This window comes from Musca vetustissima, unplaced genomic scaffold, assembly GCF_032173495.1.
Source record: "Musca vetustissima isolate MV318-11 ecotype Yass unplaced genomic scaffold, APGP_CSIRO_Mvet_v1 utg29781, whole genome shotgun sequence".
Lineage (NCBI taxonomy): Eukaryota > Metazoa > Arthropoda > Insecta > Diptera > Muscidae > Musca > Musca vetustissima.
Window position 1 is genome coordinate 59249 of NW_026887599.1, and position 26994 is coordinate 86242.

Below are 26994 nucleotides of genomic sequence, written 5' to 3' on the forward strand. Positions count from 1 at the left end.
ATCGACGTACTTACTTTTCAAAGTATTACTGATATTTACATCTAAATTATTTTCAATACCCAATACTATTTTTATGTGATAATATTTCCTTTTAATTTCCCTATAATTACACAAAATCCTTAAGTGTTTAACACAGTTTTATTTGCAAAGATTTAAAAAATGGCTTTTATTTTGAATAGTTTTTAAATCTTGATTGAGTGACATTGATTTCCGTTTCATTCCGGTTTTTACATATTTCACATTTGTTTTGCTTGTTTCCTTCCTTCCGTATGCTCGTTGTTCCTTCTTGGAATTACCATTGTTTGGTTGCTGCTGCTGCCATTGATCTCCCTAATGTTTAGAGCAGCCAGTGTTACGACATATGCCAAATTTGTAAATCACTTCGTGGTTGTATTCTTCATCCGGATTTAATATGATCGATGGGAAGTTGGGCTGAAATGAAACAAAAAGAGAAAAAAACAAAGCAAAGTAGGATGGTTAAAGTCAATTGATTAGATTATTTGATGCCCTCCATCCACCCACCCAGCCTAACCCATAACCACACATAGTCACTGTTGGAAGTCAATGGCGAGGACAAACAAAAAAAACTTTGGAATATTGGTTGGTAAAGCCTTAAACATTAATGCCTGGAAAGATAATGTGGTGGTGATGGCGCTGGTCTTGTTTGGCCTACTTGAAGACCTTTCAACTCAACTTATCATAGCAAATATTCTCCATTGAACCATTGGAACCTTTTGTTCTGTCTCTCTTAGTTATGGTGTCCTTCTTCGTCCCCTTCGCAGGCCTGCATGCTGTTTTATGTCCTCTGTTTCTGGTTCTATGAATCTTTGGATCTCTGTGTTTTTTTTTCTTCTTCTTTTTCTCTTCTCAATGGTGTTTTGCAAACGTTGAGCTTAAGTTTATCAACAAACAATTACAGGATTTACGCCCTGTCAGACAATAAGTCACTATTTGACAGCTAAAATAGACTTTAACACCTTATACATAGTACAATGAAGAGATACTAGTCACATACACACAGATATGCACACACATATAAGACAATCACATATACACCCCCATGTATCAATGTGTGGATTTGTGTGTGTTTAAGGTTCTTTTTCCAAAGAAAGTGTGATTTTCTCTATGTGTCTGTGGGGGTATCTATTCGAAACCGTAGCAGCAGTTATCAGTCAGTCAAGTCATTGGGTTATTGTGTAGGTGTCGGTGCCGTAATGGTCCCCTGCATTCTATGGCAAACAGCAAATTTCAGCTTAAAAAGAGGAAAACACCAGACATCACTGTCGGTTTGTAAACACAAACAATTTAGGCAGTAAAACAAACATTTCAAATGATGTAGCTTAGTTCCAAAGGTGCCCATTCGAGATGGTATGTTAATGATCGATAAGTAGAGGGAGAGAATCTTTGTAATTGTTTCCTGGAGTCATATTTTCCCAGAAACAAAGTTTAAAACCTTGTACCTAGAACTGTATAGAGACTATCAATTTTGTATAGCACCCACCTATTAGCTAATAAATGTAGAGACTTTTGTGTGATCCGCCTACGGGGAGCAGAGATGAATGCTAACGGGCTCGTCCACAGGTTGAGGATAGTGGAAAGCCCAATATTATTCTTCGGATCCTGGGGAAGAGACTCGGAGGAAATGACCGAGTGCTTATGATCCCAGGCTGGCAAGGCGAGAATGGTGTCTTCAAATATCCAATTGTAAGGTCTATCCAATATCTAAAAATAATGTGAATGTATACTGATGTGACTGCCTTGTCACCCTCAATCTCGATCTCTACAAGGCTTACTCTTGATGACGCCAACGAAAGCCTGGAGAGACATACGGACCTTCTACTCAACCTTATCGTGGAAAACGGCTCCTTCCGCCTTAGTCAGGACAGCATCCCGAATAAATTCTGGGACGACTAATTCTTGACAGAATTAAACGTATCAATCCCAATGTAATCTCTGACAAGAAGATTTACCGATGAGCGGTTAAATTCTGCAACCAATTTATCGGGCGGGACAGAGACTCAATCATGGATAAATAATTAATTCTATGTAAGAGGAACCTAAAAATCATTCGGAAGTTATCCACGAACTATCCGAATGATATTGCGTGTGACTTCGTAATTAAAAGGATTTCCTTATTGGTGAGAAGTGGTGGACTTCTAACCCAAAGGACGAGAAGAGTTTGAGTGGCCCGAGCACAACTAGGACGATAGTGGATAGGACTTTTGAGGCTTCAGCACCCCCAAGGGATCACTGACACTACTATCCTCCACTGCTACTATCGTGTTATTTTTACCAATCCAATCGGTCCACTCCAAAGAATGGCTATTTAGTCCAAACCATCACCACATTTTACAAAAACATTAAAGTTGTAGAGTCCCGATTTCGTTCACCCGATATATATGGTCCGTTTGTAGCACCCTGAAGGATTTACCGGAGACCCCAAAAAGTATATTTATTCTTGATGGAAATAAAATTCTTTGTCGATTCAGATATATCGGTAGGTCGGTTGAAATTGCGATAGAGGTTGCAATATTTGAAACAGAGTTTTGAAATTGAAAGGGCTGTAATTTGACATATAAGGGCTTTGGAGGCTGAAATACATTTCGGCAGGTTAATTTTTATACCCTTCACCACACATTGGTACAGGGTATTATGTCTTTGTGCATATGTTTGTAACATACGTCCGATTTCGTCCGATAAATGCTAGACAAAAGTCGGATTTAGATATATCTCCCATTTATATTTTCGTCCGATTTTATATGAATGGTGCACCAAGGCCCTACATATCTTTTGATAATACATATCTTTGAGTCTAGAATGATTTTCGATCCCATGTCTCTTTGGGCCAAATCCGTTTCAGACAATTAGGAGTCTATCGACAAATGCTCGTCGTTTGTTTGGCCACTGGTGCGCTCGATAACTTTCGATGGGAGTTACCGTTATTTATCCCAAACTTAGATCAAGTTTGAAGATGGAGGTTATCGGTCCACTCCTTCTGGCACCTCCCCCACAAAATGTTTTTCTATAATATCACGTGAATATACTATCCGTTTTAAACTAAACTTTGCACAACCTGATATTTTAACCATGTATATATATTTATATATGTACCTCCTCCACAAAGGGTCAAAATTATGAAAAAAACCGACTGCAATTTCACTTTTTAACTGGTTAATAGGTTATCAAGTACCTTCCAAAAATATAATAATAATAAAACCTGTGTTTAATTCCATAGATGAAGAATATATGTATATATATATATATATGTCGTCAAAACCGACTGCCATTTTTTAACTGGTTTAGGTTATCAAGAGGTGTTATATTTTAAAATTTCCGACTAAAGATCATCGGTATCGTTTTGGTAAAGATTACATGTAACGATACCAACCTCTTTTCGGTATTTTGAAGCTTTAGCTGCATATTCCCCCTATGTTTAAAGGGTTCATGAAGACTGACATAAAGACTGACATAAATATGTGCAGAATATCATTAATATTGGCTCATGTTTTGATATAGCCCCCATATAAAAGCAGACGCCAATTATCAGTATTTTGAATATTTTAGCCACATTTCCACATTATAGTCGCTGTAATATGCCTTTCCGGGATATTAGGAAGTATGTACACATTTTTGGGAAACAAATATAGGTTCAAGTTTTGATATAGCCCCCATTGAAAGGTCCATCCACATGTCCGAATTTTCAAAAAAAAAGTTCACTAAATTTTCCAAGTAGGCTCCTGTGGAGGAATGGATGCTACTATGAAGGTTTCAGCCAACAAACAAAAACTACGTTTAATTTTCGGTAGGTTGAAGTTCCTACAGCTTTCCATCTTGAGTATCTGTACTTTGGAACATTATTTTTTGTAGAACATGATATTTACTTGGAATTTCTAGTTCTCAATAAGTGGGACATATCCATGCAAAAATCAGCATAAAATATATCGGTCGGTTACATCCGTTTATGGCTGAGTTGAATAAATAGGCATAATTTTATACGCGGGTCAAATCATTCTAGATTCGCGGAAACAATACTCCCGAGTGGTTAAGCTTATTTTTATGAATTTGGCTGGATGTGGATAAGAAATCTCCTTGAAAAAATACCCATTCCGATGACTTTTCACGGAATAAATATAATGTCAGCTTTCCCAAATTGTAGTTTTTAATAAGTTTTGTATCTGGGTTTCTACATTAATTTTTTTGATTTTTTCCCATTATTTACATTCATTCCCCTCACCCACCCTCGTTAATTTTCACCTTATTTTGTTAGGGTTATTTTCATTCTCACTTCCACTAAAAACCTTTTTCTTTAGCCATTTTACTGTTTGACTACTGAGTTAAGATACTCATTTGGCTAAATGGTCTCTACAGTACGGAAGGATGGTTGTGCGGATTTTTGTTTACTCGGTGCTTTGTTATATCAACCTATCCATGGTGCTTGTACTGATGCAGCAGTAGCAGTAGAATCAAGTTTTTGGAGTTGTGGTTGCTTCTTGATTGTGCTTGTTAGTACTCTTTTATATTCGACAGTCAGCCAACGAACCAATCTGCCGGCCTTCCTTTCTCTATTCTTTTTGCCACTACAATGCTTGGTCATTTCTATAGAGTGTAGGCGGACAGGCAGTCAGTGCAGGTGCTGTGTTATTGGAAACTTACATGATTGACAGCATCGGGATACTTTTGAGTCTCTAGACAAAAGGCTCCATGTTTAGTGTATTGAGCACCATTCTTGCCATAAATGGGGGCCTGAAAAGAGAACGAGAGATATAGAGAAGGGGTTACATATTTAATTATTGTTGCTTCGAAAATGTTTTTGCTTCCAACTTTTTGAAATCTTCTCAAATTAATTCGTATTAAATATGAAAATGCCAAAATGTCAGAATTGTTGCGGTTAATGTAATAGCCTTTTTGATTCTCTGGGGATCAATGAATTATAAATTTAAAGAATAATTGGAAAGGTGATTACGAAAAAGTTATTCGACTGGTTAAATATGAGTTTGAGTTTTTAAGACAATTACAAGTTTTGTGTGTTCTGTTTTGTTTTGGTATAATGGTGTTTAATAGGCCATTAAATGATTTTTTTTGTGATTTATATAAATTTGGCAAGTTGTAAATTTGGATAAAAAAAAAAAAAAAATATTTTCGAATTTAACTTTAGACTCCTTGTTATGATAGTGGATCGAAATTATTGCACATTGCTACTACTTCTAGGTATAGCCACAATATTTTCGGTATTTTTTGGCTTTAACCCCCCTTTTTCTAATAAAAGAGATTTAAATTTCTTAGTGGTTAAATAAGTTATTCGCAAAAATGTTTTGACATAGTCCCAATATGGACCATCGTCCTTTGCTAATGACGCCACATAGAACATTTTTATCCCCCTAATCGACTCTAGGAGTGCCAATTTACAACGACCGAAGTCTTTATAAAATATATTTACCGATAATTTTCAATTATCTATGTGGAGGCAAACATTCCTTACAGATGGTATGTCCCTACATAAATACTTGGAAGATTTTAGTCGCTTTTGACCACTGAAATAACTGAAATTTCGATAAATTTTTCTATATACATCCATTTAATCGAACACTCAATTTTCGGTTTGCGGTAGGTTCATTCGAAGTGTTGTTAACGTCTTTACAGACACTTTTCAATGTGCGACCAGGAGATTCGGCTCCATTTTCTGTATTTTAAAGGCTTTAACCGCAGTTTCCCACCGAAGTGAATGTAATTTGGCATTCCAGGTATACCAATGTGAAAAATATCTTTGAGGACATTTTCGATATCGGTACAGCTTTTAACATAAATAGGTTGGTGGTTTTAGGACGCATTTGTCCAACGAAGTGGATGTATATTAGCATTCCGGATTATAGGAAATTTGTTTCTGGAATATTAATCAAATAGGTTCATGTGATCACCTAGCCAAAAATAAAATATTTTGTAGGTATATTTGAATTTACCCACCAAAGAGGCCCTAGTCTGGTCCCGACCTATATATTGATCCAAATTTCGCAAATCGTTATATTATTCATAATTAGATTAAATTCGAAAATAGAGACTGTTGGTGTACTCCTTCTGATACCACTCCCTCATATGTACATATATTTGATATGAACGAAAATGAGTATGCGATTAATGAGATGGGTTTTATCGGTTCAGTATGAAAATGGGTCTTGTCGGTCCTCTTCTTTTGATAACCCCTTTACAAAGGCTCAAAATAGGATAACCAGTTACATATCACAAGATATCGGGGTTGATGTAATCTATCAATTTCGATAAAATCAGAAGTATGCACAAAGTCAACGGTAGCTTACCGGCAACTCTCGAGCGTCAAAGCGCAATTCAAATGCAACATAATTCGAATTATCAGAACACTGCTATGAGAACTGCCACATTTCAATAAAATGTGGTCAAAGAAACGACAAAAGTGGTGGATAAGCGAGAATTTTAGATACCGTCGTTATAACCGATATTGGTCTACTTTTTAGGGTACCTTTATATATCGGTAACTAAATATTTCGGCATTTTGGGACAGATTGGACACTTCTTTCCACTTTTTCGGCCGACTTTTTGGTATAGCCAATATATAAAGATCCAGTCCCTTTACAGGTATATTGATGATGCTAGGTGCACTTTTATCCGAATTGACATTACAGAGTGCCAGTAATTTGGCATTCCATGCCACGCTTAATTGTCGGTATGTATATAAAAGTTGCGATCGGTGGAGGGTATAAATGTTCAGCTCGAACCGTTCCGCTCCGTTTGTAGAAATATTTATTTCCCTATAAAGTGTATATATTCTTGATCAGTGTAAAATTCTAAGACGATTGTTTTAATCTTTTGAAAGAATTGAGGTAGGTGCATAAAAATTATGAATATCGGTACACATTGCGTTTTTCAACCTAATTCGTTTTAATTTGGTATTTTGGATTCGTATTTGATAACAAATCTCCCTACCAAAAATTATTAGTTTCCGGCCTCTTATTCGGGGGAGTCCCCATACAGCATTTGCGGTTAAGAATTGGCCCTATATAAATGTATTTCACCATAGTATGGGGGATATTTTTTGAACTCAAAATGGTCATGGAATTCTATGACAATGTAGTCATTTTTGTCCGTCTGTACATCTGTTGTTATCATACTACCTTCGGAGAGTATTAAGAGTATGTTGAGCTTGAGGATGGTATTGAGATACAAAACTAAAAGGTTTTGTTCGAAAATGAGTTATGTGTTCACATTTAGGCATCACCTCCACATAATGATACCTCCCGACTTTCGGTATTTTCTACCAGAGTTATTAAATATTGTTCCTCTTTTTGGTTTGACCACATAAATAGTATTATTTTGGGGATTTTGGACACATGTTCTTCTCAACCATGCGTTATCAATATCGGTCAACATTTTGGAGTTTTGAGAAAATGCCCCTATTAAATGTTGCTGACTCCTATATTTCGAGTGCAACTACCGTATAATTTATATTTGGAAATTAATGAATGCGAAAAAAACTCAAAATGGAGCACGCAAATAAACTTTTGAGGTCAGTATAATGAAATGAGTGCAGGCACAGAACAATTAATGCAAAACTATTCAATTTTTCTCATATACTTTAATAATTGCCGAGTTATTAGGGGGTGAACCTTGGCTTCAGCTATGTCAAACAAAATTGTCAATATTTCCTATATATTCTTGTTTAGAATAAAATTTTATGTCGATGTAGCCATATCCGTCTGTTTAAATCACGCGATATTTGAGATAGAACGTTATACCTTGCCCTGACATTTCCATGAATTGGAATAACTCCCATATAACATAGCCGCAGTATTAACCGAAAAGGTAGTATTTTGGTATTTAGGGGTTTCGAATGCTGAACTACATCTGAAAATCGCTATTATATGTCTATATTTTGACATAACCCCCATACAAAATTTACGCTCAATTTCGGTATTGCCAGAGTTGTAGCGACATTTTCCAATTTTGGTCAATGTTTGTAAGTATATACAGATGTCCCGCTAATGGAGTAATTGATTAAATCGGAAATTGTTTTCAATAGGTATCTCACAACAGATGGTCAAATCTTTGATAAAAGCATATACAATGCATTAAGCGAATAGTAAATCCTAAATTTGGTACAATTATCGGCTATATAAGTCCATCAACTCTGTCCGCTAACTCCACTACAAAAACTGCCACAATTATGAAAAAATATGAAGTTAATAAAAAACAGTGGACGGAGCGGACGGTGCCGACCATACGATACAACTACCACTGAACTCTAACTCTCTGCGGACGTCTATTTCGAGCCTAGACAATATTTCGTGATAGTTGCACCCTCTTGCGCGATTAGAGGTCAACAGCACCTCTTCCTTGCACTGCCATATTTTCCATATTATTTCTCCATATTCCCTTCACCGTGGGTTTTGTTGTGATATTCGGCTTATAATTGTGGCCTACAGATCGACACAAAAATATTAAGTTTTCGGTCCACTTCATCTCAAAATTATTAACTGATCATCACCGAAAATTGTTGTAGGCGTTGTCCTAGACCATAATTGGAACCTCATGGAACATTTCAAAGCGTTCAGCACTATATTTCCGCCCTCCAGTGTGGTAATGGGTTACTAAATATCTGAGTACGTAAGCACCTGTAAATAATTAAGTGTAACTCCCACATCCGAGTACACACACCAATTAATTTGTATCAATTTAAAGGTAACCACTCCTCTCGAATATACTATCAACTTCTCGGATCAATGTCCTTCAGGGGTAAATATATACGATATAGAATTCAAACTTTGTCATTTTTCACACAAAAGTCGGAGCCCATGTGATCCGCTAAATATTGACCGATCTTTATCAAAACAGGCATGCTTATTCTTTGGTCCGACCCCTTCTCCATGTAAAAATTCGAGATGTTTGGGCCATAATTGTCTCTGGAGCGACAAAAATTCAATCAACGCTATATTTCCGTCCTCCCGTGTGGTTAAGTGTATTTAAGTGTAAAACCCACATCCGAGTACATACACCAATTAATTTGTATCAATATAAAGGTAACCACTCCTCTTGGATATACTATTAACTTCTCGGGTCTTTGTCCTTCAGGAGTAAATATACAAATTTTGCCAATTTCACACAAAGTCAGGATCCATTTGACCCGCTAAATATTGACCGATCTTTATCAAAACAGGCATGCTTATTCTTTGGTCCGATCCCCTTCTCCATGTAAAAATTCGAGATGTTTGGTTCACAATTGCCTCTGGAGCGACAAAAATTAAGTATTTGGTCCATTTCATCCCCTAAATATTAACGAATCATTACTAAAATCGGACGGACGGAAACACATGTCTACATCGAAGTTAAGTATTTAATCCATTTCATCTCCTAAATATTAACGGGTCATTACCAAAATCAAAATTTCTTGAAGATTGGTCCATAACTGTGACCTGTATCGTGTTTACAAATTGTAATGGACAGAGGGACGGACGGACACAAACATGTCTACATCGACTCAGCTAGTCGAGATATGACGATCGTTATACTTAAAGGTGGGTCTAAGACCAATATTTCGCGGTGTTACAATCTCTTGGGGCTGCACAAAAGCTATAATACTCTGACAACATAGTTGTGTAGGGTATAAATACTCCACCTCGACAATATTTAGTAATTCCGTAGACACCGACTGACACTTTTTTATTTATTATAACATCGACTTTACAATGTAAAACACAAACAACAACATAAAAATTATAATGGCAGACGACAAACAAAGCAAATTATGCCCTAAACCACCTTTGTTTGTGCTCCACAAAATAGGGATAGCAAAACAATGAACTTTTTAAACAAAACACTGCTAGTTAAAAAGCAGCAAAAAATAAAAAAATACATCAGCAATGAAATACAGTAAGGTGGGTCGAAATATCTGATATACCACAAGGAGCACAAAGCCATCATCAATTAGTGATTTTTTTCTATGAGAACCTAGACCGGATAATCTTTTATGACCATTTTCTTTAAGAATTTCTAAAATAACCCTCCACCATAGTATGGAGGGTATATTAATTTTGTCATTCCGTTTGTAACTCATCGAAATATTCATTTTCGACCCTATAAAGTATATATACTCTTGATCAGGGTAAAATTGTAAGACGATCTAGCCATGTCCGTCCGTCCGTCTGTTGTAATCACGCTATCTTCTGAAGGAATTGAGATAGGGTGCTGAAATTTGGCATAGGGTTGTCTTTTTTCTGCAGGCAGGTCAAGTTCGAAGATGGGATGTATCGGTCCACTTTTAGGCATAGCTCCCATATAAGGGTACCCGCCAAATTTCGGTATTTTGGGGTTCTTGAGCGCGTTTTTCAGCCGAATTTGCTGAAATTTGGTAAATTGGGTTCTTATTGAGTACTAAATGTCTTCACAAAAAATTATAAGTATAGGTCTACTTTTTCTGGTAGCCCCCATATAACGGTACCTCCCAATTTTCAGTATTTTGTGGATTTTGGTCGTATTTTTCCACCGAATTGGTTGTTATTTAGCATTTTGAGTTCCTAACAGGTACTTCCTAATAATAATTCATAATTTTTTGTGGAGAGTTTTGGTACTCTCCACAAAAAATTATGAATATAGGCCCATTTTTTCGGGTAGCACCCATATAAGGGTACCCTCTAATTTTCGGTATTTTGTGAGCCCGTTTGAGCCCGTTTTTTAACCGAATTCGCTGTAATTTTGTATTTTGTAGTCGTATATGGTAACAAATCTCCTTACCAAAACTTATTAATATTCCCCCCCTTTTAGGGGTGGTCCCCTTATAACCCCCTTTTTTATTTTAAAATAGCCGATTTTTTCCGTGTGTTGGGGTTATGCCATATAGCTGTATTCCACCATATAAGGGGGGATGTTCGGTAGACGAAATTTTCAGTTCATACCCCACATAGTATGACATTCTAAACCGATTTAGTCGATTTAGCCATATGTTGTAATCATTTTTCTCTCGGAGGATATCGACATAAAAACTAAAACGTGAGGTTTGAGAATGAACTGTATCGACCCGCATTTAGGACCAGGTACTATATAAACATCCTAAATATTTAATATTTAGCGTGATGGCCGGTATTGGGATTAAAAACTAAAATATTGGCTTGGAACTTGAGCTACTTTGGCGCTTAATTAGGCCTAACCCCATTATAATGAAAACACCAAGTAGTTGCTAATTCCTACACAATGTTGTCAATATTGGTCCCGCTTTAGTATGCCTCATATATAATATTGCCCTCTAAATTGGAGTATTTTCAATATTTTATACACATGTTTTACCGAACCATGCGTTAATAATATATGTCAACATTTTAGGGTTTTGAGATTTTAGGGAAACCCCCATTGAAATTGCTGAATTTTCTATTTGGTTTACAACAAGCGATTGGAAGAATTGTCGTTATATGTATGTTCCCTATGTTTTAATTTCAAAAAGTTGTCAGTATTTGTATGGTGGAGGGTATCCAAAGTTCGGCCGGCCGAACTTATCGCTTTTTTACTTGTTAAAATAAATCTTCTATTCAGACATTCATAGATTTTCGTAAACATTCTGGCATACAATCTGAAAATGTTGTATTTTGCTTAAAAACGTGTTGCTGCAACTTCTTTTCCCCATTTCCCAACAATTAGCTAGCGGTTTCTATTGTCGGAGAATACAATAGCTACCACCACAAACGTGTACGAGTAAATACAATTTTTGAAGAAAATTACTTTCAGACGACAGAAAATGTTAAATTTCTAAAGAAATCCCTTTCTCAACACATCCATTGAATTTGCCAAACAAAGAAAACCCACGAAACACTAAACAGAAACTTAATTACATAATTGCCATTGTTTTTGTGTTGACTGCAATTGAAAATGCCAATGAAATTGTGAGAAAATTAACTTCTTGTTAGGGGTTTTTTAAAGAATTTATTTTTCAAGAAAAGGAAAACGGATGTTTCAGTACAATGAAATAATTTATGTGAAATTGACCTTAGGAATTTTGTGAGGCGAAATTTAAGATAAGTTATATGTAAATGGTCTCTTGGAGAAATAACTTGGGCTAATTTGCAATTAGAGCATTTTTGTGTGGGTAAAATTTTTAAATTAGGATTGGACTAGGACCTCAAATTGGACTAGGACCTCACAACTGCAGATTAACTACAAAAAGGCCCGTAAATACATTTTTGAAGGACCAACAAGGCTTGGCTTTTTTGAAAAATAATTTTACGAAGTACCATCATGAACCAATAAGGTTTGGATTTTTTGAAGTACCAACAAGGCGGTACATTTTTAAAAACTAAGATTTAATATTGAATTATAAATAAATTTCATATTTCCATTCCATATTTAGGGTAAAAATACATACCTCTGGAAAAAATTTCAGAAAAATCTGATCGTTTTTACTAAACTAGAGTTAAGCTAAAAATCGTCGTTATGTGATGGTTGGACTGAACTCTTTATACCCTCCACCATGTGGTATGTGTATTGTCTGTTACAATGAAAATTTTCTGATTTTTTCCTTTTATTCGCCCGGAATCCGGAAGCCAACATTACAGTCCTTATAGTGGATCCTTCTCTATTTGGGACAATAACCAAACGCGGAATGTCAAATTACTGCCACTACTGTTTGGAAATCGGCCAAAAGTATGAACCTAGGACCTATTTCAAAACATGAACCCATGGTACGGAACCTTTATATATAGATTCTGTCTAAACATTGAATATTTAATATTTTCTGCAAAGAAATCATTCATCCCTTAAAAACACGGAATCCCAAATTGTAGCCTCTTTGGTAAGAAAATTCATCTAAAATCTTCAAAATACCGATAATGAAACTGAACCTTAACCTTAGGCTTATCCTAAGGCCAATATGGGAAAATGTTATTCTATGACGAATATATTTCCTTTTAAAATACATTGACAGGAGAAGTAGTCAGTATAGGTTGACCTTTCAATTTATTTTACTCGGATTTGGAAGTTATACGTAAATATTTACAGTCGTCTCCGTATTCTGATATTCTTACATAGAGGGCGGAAATGTCGCTCTGATGAAATTTCTGTTATGATCAAGGACGACACAATTAATTTTCTGTCATGATCAGATGATATTTATGGAATGAAATGGACCAAAAGCTTTATTGTTGTCTGGTTTTCTACCCGCTATAGAGGCCACTATTATAAGACGAATATCACAACATTTACATCGAACAACTAAACCATGATTCCGAAAAGATGCCAGTGTAAGAAAGAGAGAGGGTTTGTTGGCCCCTACATTTCTCGATATATTGTCCATGCTCGAAATATCGAGGAAAGTTATAGTTCACTGGTATTTATATAGGGAATCATATGGTCGGCCCCGTCCAATTATGCTGACCTTCTAACTGGTTTCGTCTTTTATTTATTTTTTCTCTTTTTACGCATAGAAGGCGATTGGCCGGCCGTAAACTAATTTGTTGCAAAGTATGGGGTATACATTCACTGCGGAAAGACATAACCGGGAAAGTGTGAATGTCGGATGGTTGACTTTTAACATAATATAAATGCGATAGAGGCTAGCGAACTGATATGCGGGATAAAGTCATTTTTAAGGGCATATACTCATATTTAAACCATGTATATATCGCTCAGAACCATGTTCAGAATTTAGCTAGACTGAAAGCTAAACTACAGTTGTTGTGTGGGGTATCATATAATGGGCCCGCTTGTCTATATTGCTCCGCTCACTGCTCTTAAACCGTCCACCATATGGTGAAGTGTATACAATCGAACTAATTTGCTTGGTCCCTACTAGGTCGCTATAACCGTACTGCACTCTATTAAAATTATCATTCTGTTTGCATAACCTCGAAATAATCGTTGAAGACCCAATTCTATGAAAATTTCTATGTCGATTAAATTTCGATATATTGGAGAAAGACCTTTGAAATTTCGTGCATACATGCTTTTACTTACAAGCTTTTGGGCATGGGTTTCAACGAAATTGTCTTAATTTGGCATTTTGAGTGCTCAGTGTGTATACAATTTTCCTACTAAAAATTCTCAATATCGGTATATTTTAGAGTAGTCCGCATGTAACCATGCCCTAAATATATGACTTTTTAAGTTTTTGAGCACGGTTTTCAACGGAATGGATTCAAATCTCTGGAGATACAATTATATGAAAAGTGGCATGTCGATTTAGCTATACTCGTCGGCCCACCTTTTAGGGTACCCCACAATATTCGATATTTTGAAGTTTTTGAACACATTTACAACACACTTCGCTTTAAGGGAACCCCCCCATTCTCGATTTTTTATTTTTAAGATTTTAATGGGCTGGTAAATGAATACCAATGCTTGTTAAAGTTTGTAACTTTGCACATATATATTTGAAGATTTAAAAAGGAAGAAAAATAATTTACAAACAATTTTTGTTGTTGTTTTTTGTGATCAAAGAAACACATCGGAATCCGAAAATTCCAACGGTGTTACAAAGAGTACATGTCTGGCTCTCGTATGAACTAGGATTATTGACTTCGCTCTAAAATTAACAAAATGGCGGACCTTTGAAAAAATATTTTTGGAAAATCGGCGATTTTTTACCAAAAACCAAGTTAAAAAATAAGGAAGATCTTCACCGATTGGCTTTATCCTAGTTCATACGATAGCTATACACTCACAGAGAAACGTGTAAAAATTTGAAATCGATTGGGTTATTAGTTTTTGAGTTATCGTGCCCGCCATTCGCAAAAAAATGTGTAGACAAAAACGAGTTTAAAGTTTGAGAAGCCCTTCAGCCGTCACTTGATGCTGACACAATAAATCGGCTATATCTTCAAGAGTTCTTGAGATTTTTACTTGAAATTTTGCAGGGACGTTCTTGAATGAGTGTAGATTGGAATTAAGTCAACAAAAATTTTGACCCCGAGAAGGGGGGGGGGGGGGGGTCGTCCCCTTAATTTGGCATTTTGGGTTTTCAATGTGTATACAATTTTCGTACTAAAAATTTTCTACATTGGTCCATTTTTTATGGGGTAGCCCCCGTATAAGGTACACCCCAATATTATATTTGTATTTGGAAGCTTTTGCAAGTTTTTTCAACATAATCTAATATGATATTAGGATCATTGACAGGATGATAACTGATCAGACATTGACCCATGTTTTGGGCTGGCCCGCATGGGGTAGCCCTAGAGTTTTAACCAAATTGTCTGTAATGTTATATTTTCATTGAGCAAAATATCTCTCACCTATCGTCTATCGTCGTCGACTATAAAGCCGCATTCGACAGTCCTATCCATTCATAGCTGTATAAAGCCATGTCTGCATTTGGCATTCCTGCAAAATTAATTCGGCTATGCAGGATAACTTTTACTGGCACAAGATCAGTAGTTAAAGTCGGAAAGGACCTCTCGGAGCCGTTTAATACCGAGGATTCATACAAGGTGACAGTTTGTCGTGTGACCGTTTTAACATCGTGCTGGAAAACGTCATACGAGAGGCAAAAGTTAACAGAAATGGCACTCTGTACAACAAACAACACATGTTACTCGCCTACGCCGATGACATCGACATAATGGGTCGAACATTGAGAGCGGTAACAGCCACCTTTGAACAAATGTAGAAGGAGTCTGCCAAAGTGGGTCTGGCAGTAAATGGCGAGAGGACCAAGCTGATGGTATCAACGCGCAAGACGTCCAGTAGACTCGGACCAACTGTGGAACTTGAAAACTACAGCTTCGAGGTAGTCAAAGATTTTATATATATCTTGGTACCACCATAAATAAAACGAATGACATCAGTTTTGAGATTCGGAGAAGGATAGTGCTGGCCAACAGATGCTACTATGGTCTGAGCAAACAAATCAAAAGCAAGACCACTTCCCGCCAGAACAAACTCACACTCTACTAGACGCTGATACTACCCGTGCTGTTATATGGATCAGAAGCATGGGTACTTGCGCAAGCAGATGAGGCAGCGCTTGGGGTGTTTGAGAGAAAAATTCTCCGAAAGATCTATGGGCCGATCTGCGCTGACGGTGAATGCCGCCGTTGAATGAACCATGAGTTGTACCAGCAATTCTCGGACATCGGCATTGTTAGACGTATTGAACTGCAGCGACTACGTTGGCTAGGTCATGTTGTGAGAATGGATGAAGATGCCCCAGCCCAGAAGGCATATAAAAGCGAACCAGCTGATGGTTCACGAAGAAGAGGAGGGCCACGAATAAGATGGAAAGATGAACTGCGCAAAAGACCGACGAGCCTGGAAATCTTTTTTAAGCTCGGCTTATGGAACGAAAGTTCTGTCAAAAGCCAGCTAAGTAAGTAAGTAACAAATCTCGCTATCAAAAATTATCAATATTGACCAAGATTCCGGGTAGCCACCATATAATGGTATTTTATTCAATATTTTGGGACATTTTGGGATAATTTTTTCTCGTGGGTTGTCCAATCTTCTTATTAAAACTCTTCAATACAGCTTTATGTTTTGGTATGGCTATCATATACCGGTACCAGTCCATTTGGAAGTCTTTAACAACATTTTCCCACAGTTGTGGCTCTAGTTTGGTATAAAGCCCTTTTGAAGGCTGGCATACATATCTACAGATATGTATGCCATGTTTTGACATAACCCCCAAAATAGGAAAGGTTCCCATTGTGACAATTGTAAAGGTTTTTGCCGTGTTTTCCCCATTTTAGTGTCCTTAATTGGAGGGTAAAACACGTCCTTGCCAAACAATTTCTATATGGGTCCAAGTGAGATATAGCACTCACATGAAGGTCCTGACTCATGTTCACCCTTGTAAAGTTTTTAATCTAAATTTCTCATCGAATTGGCCACCACATGTACCATGTCGGATTTCTGATAAATAAAACCCCAGAAATTATTTAAACAGACCCTGCAGATGTCCAGTTTTTTGGGGGTATGTTGAAGTTCTTACCGCAGTTTTCCAACCTCAGTGTCTGAAATTTGGAAATAATACCCACATAAAGGTCCACATTGATTTCAAGAATTTTGAATGCACGCGCCGTGGTGGAGGGTATAAACAATTCGGCCTGGTCGAACTTTACGACGATTTGACTTGTTTTACTCCCATTTTGTCTATGTGGTTGTAATTGTTGTTTTTTTATTCCCATGCTAAATTCTTTTATGTCTTTCAACGGAAAAAATCTGCATACTATTGCAGATTATAGATTTTTAATTAATTTCATTTGATTGGAGTTTTCCGCATATAGGAAAACAAGTATGTGCATTCTGTTGTTGCTATTGTAGATGTTGGATAGGCAAGAAAAAAAGTTTTTCTTTTTCAAATTCAAGGATTTCGATGCATTTTTTTGTTTTCATTGGAAACAGAAATATTTTCCACCATCAATGAATGGTAGTGGCTGCTGTGTAATTTCGTAGAATAAAATGTAAAAAAATGAGACCCTCTTAATACGTTTATGTTGAATGATATGTTTCTTTCGGCGAATTGAGGCTTTCGATATATTATACAATATATATATATATATATGTAATACAATACTGGTGTTTTTGTTGGACTTACCACTCCCTTTTCAGTATCGGGCATACCATTCGAGGTATAGAATTGTACTCCAGGTTGATTACTGGCAATTTCCAACCAACGGCCATTGGGGGGATAAAAGGCTCTACAAATAATTGAATTGAAGAGAAATTGTATTGAGAATTTAAAAGTAATGAAAATTGAAAAAAAAATCTGCTACATTTTAACTTACTTTCCAATAACATTAATACGATTGCCATCATAATTTTTATCCACACAATAGTTATCATCATAACCATTGGTGGGCAATAAGTTCTTTATGCCTTCACCCAGATTGGTCATCTTCCTTACATCGTAGGCGGTACCTTCGACAGGTGTAAAATTACCAGTCGGTATAGAGTCATCATCGGTTTCGGTTATTTTATCAGCATTAATCATTACCTCATGTCCATAGATGGCTTCCTTGCCAGCTGCCTACCAAAGAAATGAAAATAGAAGCAATTAAATTCCTCTTCCAACTTTGTGTCGAATTTAATTAGGTAATTTGGATTGTGGAGCATCGATCAACATTTTCTTTTATATGACAGGTGTCAAATTACTACATTCCATTATTTGCCAATTAATGGCTTACGATAATTTTGTGGTATTGATTTTATCTTTGGGTATTACTTAGATATTGTTGCGGTTAAACACGTGTATCTTTCACCACAATTGCGGTTGTCTCATGACAATGTAAGTCGATGATCTGTTTTTAGAAGTTGATTGTTTGAAAGTGCTAATGATGTTTATAAATCGGAAATTATCGTCTTGGTGTGTAAAGATAAATTGACTGCTTAGTATTATTCATACAAAATTTGAGAATGTATAATAATTTAAATTTTAAAAGTGGTAGTTACGTGACTGAGTTTTCTGTAAACAATTGTCGGGAGTTCGAAGGAATGGAATACTAGAAAAAGTCCGAAGATGAAACCCACTGGCCCACCCTTTCTGGTACTTTCCCAAAAATGGTCTTTGAAAAAAACGTATCTTAATATATAAAAGAGATTTGTGTTAAGTGAGTGAGTGACTGACCGACAGATCATCGCCCAGACGAAACGGCTAAAGCTAGAAGCTTGAAATTATGAGTGTGGGTTGGTGTGTACGCGTGAGTGGAAATTCGAACTAGAAGGGTACGAAAAGAAGAGCTAGAAATTTAGAATGTGGGTCACTGATGGAAAGTTAAAAAGATGTACAAAAGGGTTTTTTTTGGAAATTCGACCTATAAGTGTACGAATGGAAGGAGCATTTCGAAAAGCTTCTAGTATCAAATAGTGGCGATGAAGAAGATACCCCAGAACCAATAAGAGATGATGGTATAGAGTGTATACCACCTAGCCAAGACAAGGTGACAGTTTGTCGTGTGATCTTTTTAATATCCTACTGAAAAGGTCATACGAGACGCAAAGGTGAACAGAAATGGCACTCTGTACACTAAACAACACATGTTACTCGCCTACGCCGATGACATCGATATAATGGGTCGAACATTGCGAGCGGTAACAGCCACCTTTGAACAAATTGAAAAGGAGTCTGCCAAAGCAATTAATCGGCTCAAGAACAGCAAAGCAGCAGAAGCCGATGGGTTACCAGCCGAACTATTCAAGACTGGTGGTCAGATGCTGGGCAGGAGCATGCATCAGCTGATTAGCACAATTTGGTTAGATGAATGCATGCCCAATGATTGGAACCTCAGCATCATGTGTCCCGTGCACAAAAAGGAGACAAGACGATATGTGCCAACTATAGAGGAATAAGTCTCCTTTCCATCGCATATAAAGTGCTATCCAGTGTGCTGTGCGAACGATTAAGCCAATGGTCAATGACATCATCGGACCATACCAATGCGGCTTCAAACCTGGCAAATTCACCATTGACCAGATTTTCACTCTGTGCCAAATATTGGAAAAGACCCACGAAAAACACATCGACACATACCACCTATTTGTCGATTATAAAGCCGCTTTCGACAGCCCTATCCGTTCAGAGGTGTTTAAAGTCATGCCTGCGTTCAGCATTCCTGCAAAATTAATACGGCTATGCAGGATAACTTTAAGTGGCACAAGGTCAACAGTTAAAGTAGGAAAGGACCTATCGGAGCCCTTCAATACCGAACGAGGATTCAGACAAGGTGACAGTTTGTCGCGTGATCTTTTTAACATCCTACTGGAAAAGGTCATACGAGACGCAAAGGTGAACAGAAATGGCACTCTGTACACCAAACAACACATGTTACTCGCCTACGCCGATGTCATCGATATAATGGGTCGAACATTGCGAGCGGTAACAGGCACCTTTGAACAAATTGAAAAGGAGTCTGCCAAAGTGGGTCTGGTATCAACGCGCAAGACGTCCAGTACACTCGGACCAACTGTGGAACTTGAGAACTACAGCTTTGAGGTAGTTAAAGACTTTATATACCTTGGTACCGCCATAAATAAAACGAATGACATCAGTTTTGAAATTCGGAGAAGGATTGTGATGGCCAACAGATGCTACTATGATCTAAGTAAGCAGTTTAGAAACAAGGCCACCTCCCGCCAGACCAAACTAACACTCAACAAGACGCTGATACTACACGTGCTATTATATGGATCAGAAGCATGGGTACTTGCGCAAGCAGATGAGGCAGCTTGGGGTGTTTGAGAGAAAAATTCTCCGAAAGATCTACGGTCCGATCTGCGTCGACGGTGAATATCGGCGTCGAATAAACGACGAGATTGTGATGGCCGGAGAAGGATTGTGATGGCCAACAGATGCTACTATGGTCTAAGTAAGGAGTTTAGAAACAAGGCCACCTCCCGCCATACCAAACTCACACTTTACAAGACGCCGATACTACCTGTGCTATTATATGGATCAGAAGCATGGGTATTTGCGCAAGCAGATGATTCAGTTCTGGGGGTTTTTGAGAGAAAAATTCTCTGTAAGATGTACGGGCCGATCTGCGTCGACGGTGAATATCGGCGTCGAATGAACCACGAGATTTACAATTTATACGCGGACATCGACATAGGCAGTCGTATTGAGCTGCAGGGACTACGGTGGCTAGGCTATGTTGTGCGGATGTATGAAAATGCCCCAGCTCAAAAGGCATATAAAAATGAGCCTACTGATGGTTCCCGTAGAAGGGGAAGGCCACGAATTAGATGGAAAGACCAAGTAGAAAACAACATCTTGGAACGTGGTCTTCCAAATTGGTGGACTTGCACACAAGACCCACGCGCTTAGAAATCTTTTTTAAGCTCGGCTTATGGAACAACCGTTCTGTAACAAGCCAGCTAAGTAAGTAAGTGTACGAAAGGTACTAATCTTTACTAAATTTGGTTGTATATATATATATATATATATATATATGGAATACAGGTTGGGAACTGGTATTGATGTAGGGATGTGGTTTCAATAAATCGTACTTATTTGTATAAAAAGTACAAAATGGGTCTAAATTTGGTGCAACTTGGATTAGTTGTATAATTATAATGACTGTTGTAGTCGTTCAAGAAAATTCGTAATTTTTGGTACGAAAAGTACTTTATGGTACTAAATTTTGTACAATTTGGATTTTGCTTGAAAGGAGAGAGCTGAAAACCTGAAATTTGGAATTAAGAATATTGTTGAAGATTGAGGTATAGAGACATTTTTGGAAATTCGTATTTATGTGTAAGGCGAAAAGTAGTAAACGGCACTAGGTTTGGTACAATTTGGATTTGATTGGACGGAGAGAGCTGGAAACCTAAAATTTAGAATAATGGCTGATGTTGAAAGATAGAATTGAGATATGGAAGCTTAGTACTTATGTGTACTAAATAGTACTATATATGGAACAATTAGTTTTGTGTGAGCGGATATCCTTAAATTTGCAATTAAAATGAAGGTTGGAGGGTTGGTCCTAGACCCACCTTTAAGTATAGCGATCGTCATATCTCGACTAGCTGAGTCGATCTAGACATGTGTGTCCGTCCGTCCGTCTGTCCATTATAATTTGTAAACACGACACAGGCCACAGTTATGGACCAATCTTCACAAAATTTTGCGTGTAGGATGGGTTCTGGCCAACGAAGACCCCTATTGTTTTTGGTAAAGATATGTTAATATTTAAAACAGGTATTGTCAAAAACAAAACAAAAACAATATATATATATATATATGGAATACAGGTTGGGAACTGGTATTGATGTAGGGATGTGGTTTCAATAAATCGTACTTATTTGTATAAAAAGTACAAAATGGGTCTAAATTTGGTGCAACTTGGATTAGTTGTATAATTATAATGACTGTTGTAGTCGTTCAAGAAAATTCGTAATTTTTGGTACGAAAAGTACTTTATGGTACTAAATTTTGTACAATTTGGATTTTGCTTGAAAGGAGAGAGCTGAAAACCTGAAATTTGGAATTAAGAATATTGTTGAAGATTGAGGTATAGAGACATTTTTGGAAATTCGTATTTATGTGTAAGGCGAAAAGTAGTAAACGGCACTAGGTTTGGTACAATTTGGATTTGATTGGACGGAGAGAGCTGGAAACCTAAAATTTAGAATAATGGCTGATGTTGAAAGATAGAATTGAGATATGGAAGCTTAGTACTTATGTGTACTAAATAGTACTATATATGGAACAATTAGTTTTGTGTGAGCGGATATCCTTAAATTTGCAATTAAAATGAAGGTTGGAGGGTTGGTCCTAGACCCACCTTTAAGTATAGCGATCGTCATATCTCGACTAGCTGAGTCGATCTAGACATGTGTGTCCGTCCGTCCGTCTGTCCATTATAATTTGTAAACACGACACAGGCCACAGTTATGGACCAATCTTCACAAAATTTTGCGTGTAGGATGGGTTCTGGCCAACGAAGACCCCTATTGTTTTTGGTAAAGATATGTTAATATTTAAAACAGGTATTGTCAAAAACAACGTCTATAATTTCCGGTGATGATCAGATAGTAATATTGGTATAAAGTGGACCGAAAACTTAATTGTTTGGTTTTTTTTTTCTATAGGCCACAATTGAAACCCGAACATAACAACACACGGTAAAGGTCAAGAGAGTGCAAATATTGCCCAAGATCAGAATGTAGAACCACACAAAGTTAGATTTTCTTGGAAGTTGTGTAGGGTTTCATATGGTCGGTCCTGTCCAACTATACTGTTCCGCTCACTGGTTATTGACCTAAATCGATATTCAATGTCTTCGACTTCGCAGTATATGATACAAACGTGCTAATTAAATTTTTGCGGCAAACCAGTTTTGCAAGAACACAATTCACCCACGATCTGTCGTCTGATTTTATATATTTTAAACGACTTGAACTTTTCCCCTACCCTATTTCACTTCTACTTATTGGTTTTATTGTTTCTGTGTGACTCATTAATGTTTTCCTTAGTCATCCATCAAATTCATTTAAGGGGGGACTTTTAAATTACATTTAAATGCCATTGATTTTGATTTGGGGATTATGACTATTTCTCATCTAAGGCCATTGTCATCATTAATTAAATTATGTCACTTTGATATCATAAAAATGACATAATCTCCGCATATTACATTGATTTTTAAATAACACAACGGATGGGAAAGGGGATTACATTTTAATGTCACACTTAAAAAGGGGTTGGTCAGTCAACCCCTTTTTTTAAGTAAAGGGGATTCATAAAGGGAATTTAGAAATTCATCTGAGGGCAGACGTGGTTAATAAATTCATGTAGAAGGAGAAACTTCTGATTAACTATAAAAAGAATTACTTATATCCTCCAAAAATAACTTAAAAACCAGTGAGCGGAGCAGTATAGTCGGACGGGGCCGACCATACGATACCCTACACAACTACCACGGAACTCAAATTTTCTGCTGATGTTTATTCCGAGCCTGGGCAATATTTCGTGATATTTGCACCATCTTGCCCGATTAGATGTAAACAGCACCTCTTCCTCACACTGACATATTTTCCGGATATTACGAGTATTCAGTACAGCTATTGTCCAGATTCCCTTCACCGTGGGTTGTGTTGTGATGTTCGACTCGACTCGAAAATAACACAAAAAATTAAGTTTTCGGTCCTCTTCATCCCAATATTATTGTCTGATCATTTCCGAAAATTATAGGCGTTGTCCTTCACCATAACTGGAACCTCATGGAACATTTCAAAGCGATCAGCGCTATAGTTCCGATCTCTAGAGTGATAATGGGTTACTAAATAATATAATATACGGAGATACCAGTAAATATTTAGGTTTAACTCCCACATCCGAGCACATACAACAATATAATTGGTCTTAATTTAAAGGTCAACATCTCGTCTTGGATATAATATCAACTTCTCGGGTCTATGTCCTTCAGGGGTAAATATATATACGCTATAGAATACAATTTTTTTCATTTTTCACACAAATGTCAAGTTCCATTTGACCCGCTAAATATTGACCTATCTTTATCAAAACCGGCATGCTTATTCTTTGGCCTGATCCCCTTCTCCATGCAAAATTTCACGATGTTCGAGCCATTATTGCGGCCTCTGGAGCGACCAGAAAAACCGATAAAAATTTAGTATTTGGTCCATTTCATCCCCTAAATATTAAATAGGGGTCTTCATTGGCCAGAACCCAACCTACATGCAAAATTTCGTGAAGATTGGTTCATAACTGTGGCCTGTATCGTGTTTACAAATTATAATGGACAGACGGACCGACGGACGGACGGACACACATGTCTAGATCGTCTCAGCTAGTGGACATATGACGATCGGTATACTTAAAGGTGGGTCTAGGACTAATATTTCGCGACATTACAAACTTTTGGGGCTGCACAAAGCTATAATACCCTGACAACATAGTTGTCTAGGGTATAAAAAAATAAGAAGGCCTTATAATCTTCGATATGCAAAATTAAAAAATCTTCCAAAACGAAGACCACCCTCCTTCCTTAAGATTTACTGATTATCTACAAAAAAAAAAAAAAAAAACCTTCCGGCATCCTATAAAGTATAAAAGGTCCTTGTGGTCTGTAGTATAAAAAGTTCTTGTGGTCTTCTATAAGAAGGAATAATTTTTGGTCTTCTATAGGAAGGGCTTCTGGTCTTCTATAGGAAGACTCTCTAGTCTTTTATAAGATTTTTGGTCTTAGTTTTTGAAAACGATTATTGGAGTCAACCTACATTGTAATATCCAAATCAAAATGTGTGAACAGTCCGAACCCCCTATACCTGTACTATCTGAACTGTCCATCGCATCGTTTTACTAAACCATGACAGCGTTATAAATCAGATTAAAAGGTGTTCCTTTCAATATAGATTGAAATTTATCTATAGAAGAAATTAAATCCAATCTTGGAGCATAAAAACATCTCTAATACTAGAATTTCCTCTTCCAAATAATCAGGAAGATAAATCAGATGTTTGGTACAGGGTGTTTCAGATAATTTATTTCTCGTCTTAATGTTAAGGAAAGAGATCCAGCTGCTTATACAGGGTAATCTCAACATCATATTTTTCTTTAAGAATCCCAGAAACATTAAGAGGTTGTTCACAGAAGTTTACAAAAAATGTCATAGTCGTTTCCCCTAACAAATGAACAGCAAGATAAATCAGCTGTTTTTACAGGGTGCTTCAGACCATTTAGGTTTAAATTAAATACAACATAAATGTTCACACGAAACGCCAAAGAAAATTACATGATGGACGATGGTCAGAAGTTTCTACAGGGACCTGTTAGGATTTTTAATCGACATTTTAACTTCCTATAGAAGACCAGAATGCCTTCTTGTAGAATACCAAAAGGTCTTGTTATAGACATTCTGGCCTTTACAAAAAGACCTTCTGGTATTCTAGAAGAAGTCCTTCTGGTCTTCTACAAGAAGTCCTTCCGGTATTCTATGAGAAGATCAATAGATGACCTGGAAGTCTTAGGTTATTTGAGAAAAACAGTTTGTCTTCTATGAGAAGACCTTTTGGTTTTACAGAAGAAACCCTTCTGGTCTCCAAGAAGAAAACCTTCTGTTTTATATGAAAATATCTTCTGGGCGTCTATACGAATACTTTGTGTTAGTGGTCCTTAAGCAGTCCTTATTCATATTTCCCACCTAAAAAATGTCCCGGAAACAATGCTCATGCTTAACAATAAAACAAATATATCTATTTTCCAGATTCCCTAATACAATTTGAATAAAATTGCAATGGGGTGTTTTATAAAATTTACATTTTCAATTTGCAACGGTTATCGAATCGTATGCATGGTGCATTTCAATGAAGCCATGCGCTTCCACTAAGCTGCACAATGTCCGAACATGTTCGATTGTTGGTGGCATGCCGGTCATAAATCTTAGTCTTATGTTTGCGATGTTTTTCTTTTGTCCACCTTATGCGGAAAAATTCTTCGACATCTGATTTTTTTTTGCTCCATGTATAACCTGTCCGTACAGGTTTGCTTGTCCTAAACCCCCACCCCCTTCTATCCCTCTTTGTGTGTTCATAACATTCTAACATATCCTTCCGACAATTTCAATTTCATTTGAATTCCCTACCATTTCCTCTTTGCAAAAGAAGATTTTATCGTGTATTCTGTTCTGTTGCAATCTAATCCTCAACTCAATCATGGCAAAACTATTGCCGAGGCCGAGCAGAGTAACATATGTGTTCAATGCCCCGGCAACTAGCCAAGCAAACCATTCCTTCATTGTCGTCATCCTGTGTACATGTCATTTTCCAAACTGCAGCACAGCCGGAAAAAATATGCCTTAATCTGAAAACGTAATGCGAATAGCATCAATCGATTCGATTTGAATCGAATCGTCGTACTTACATGTCCGGCCAAATTGAAATAGCTATGATTTGTCATATTGACAGCCGTTGTTTTGGTCGTCTTTGCCTGCATCAGCAGATGTAGACAATTGTCCTCGGTCAATGAGATTTTGACTGTTGCGGTTACTTCGCCCGGATATCCTTCATGGCCATCCGGTGAACAATGCTGAAGTGTTACACCGTCTTGATGTCGGCCCACCACTAGCCAGTGGACTTTGTCGAAGCCAATAAAGCCGCCGTGCAATTGGTGTTTGTTGTTCAGGTTACGAGAGACCTGTATCTCTTGACCGTTCAGCGTGAAACGACCGTTGCCAACACGATTGCATACACGGCCAACGGTAGCACCGAAATATGGATTTGTTGACGTTTGATAACCTGGAAAAAGAACAACAAAAACAACAGAAAAAGTCAACTCTCATTTCAAAAAAGCAATTCAGAGGAAATGATGATGAAATCAATTCGAAGATGCATAATGAACGATATGGTTTTCTTCTGGCGATGGATTAGAGCGGATCAAATCTGCATGGTGGTGCTAATGTTTATTTGATATTGAAGTTTTTTTTTTAGAATGGTTTGGAACATTTAGCAAATTTAATCAGAAAGACTCGCTAGTTGAAATTATGGAATGGGAGCTTGAAATTGTCATTTTGCAGACAAATTAATAAAGGCCTTGGA

General features: G+C 37.1%; 1 protein-coding gene across 1 annotated transcript; it reads right to left on the reverse strand.

Moving 5' to 3' along the window:
• Window positions 1-329: 329 nt before the first annotated feature.
• Window positions 330-26733, reverse strand: LOC133335230 (galactose mutarotase-like; the record flags this gene model as incomplete). The annotated part of the gene is made up of 5 exons (XM_061543528.1): window positions 330-432; window positions 4654-4743; window positions 17537-17639; window positions 17727-17968; window positions 26321-26733. Coding segments are annotated over 5 exons (950 nt in total), but the record flags the coding sequence as incomplete, so codon positions are not given.
• Window positions 26734-26994: the final 261 nt, after the last annotated feature.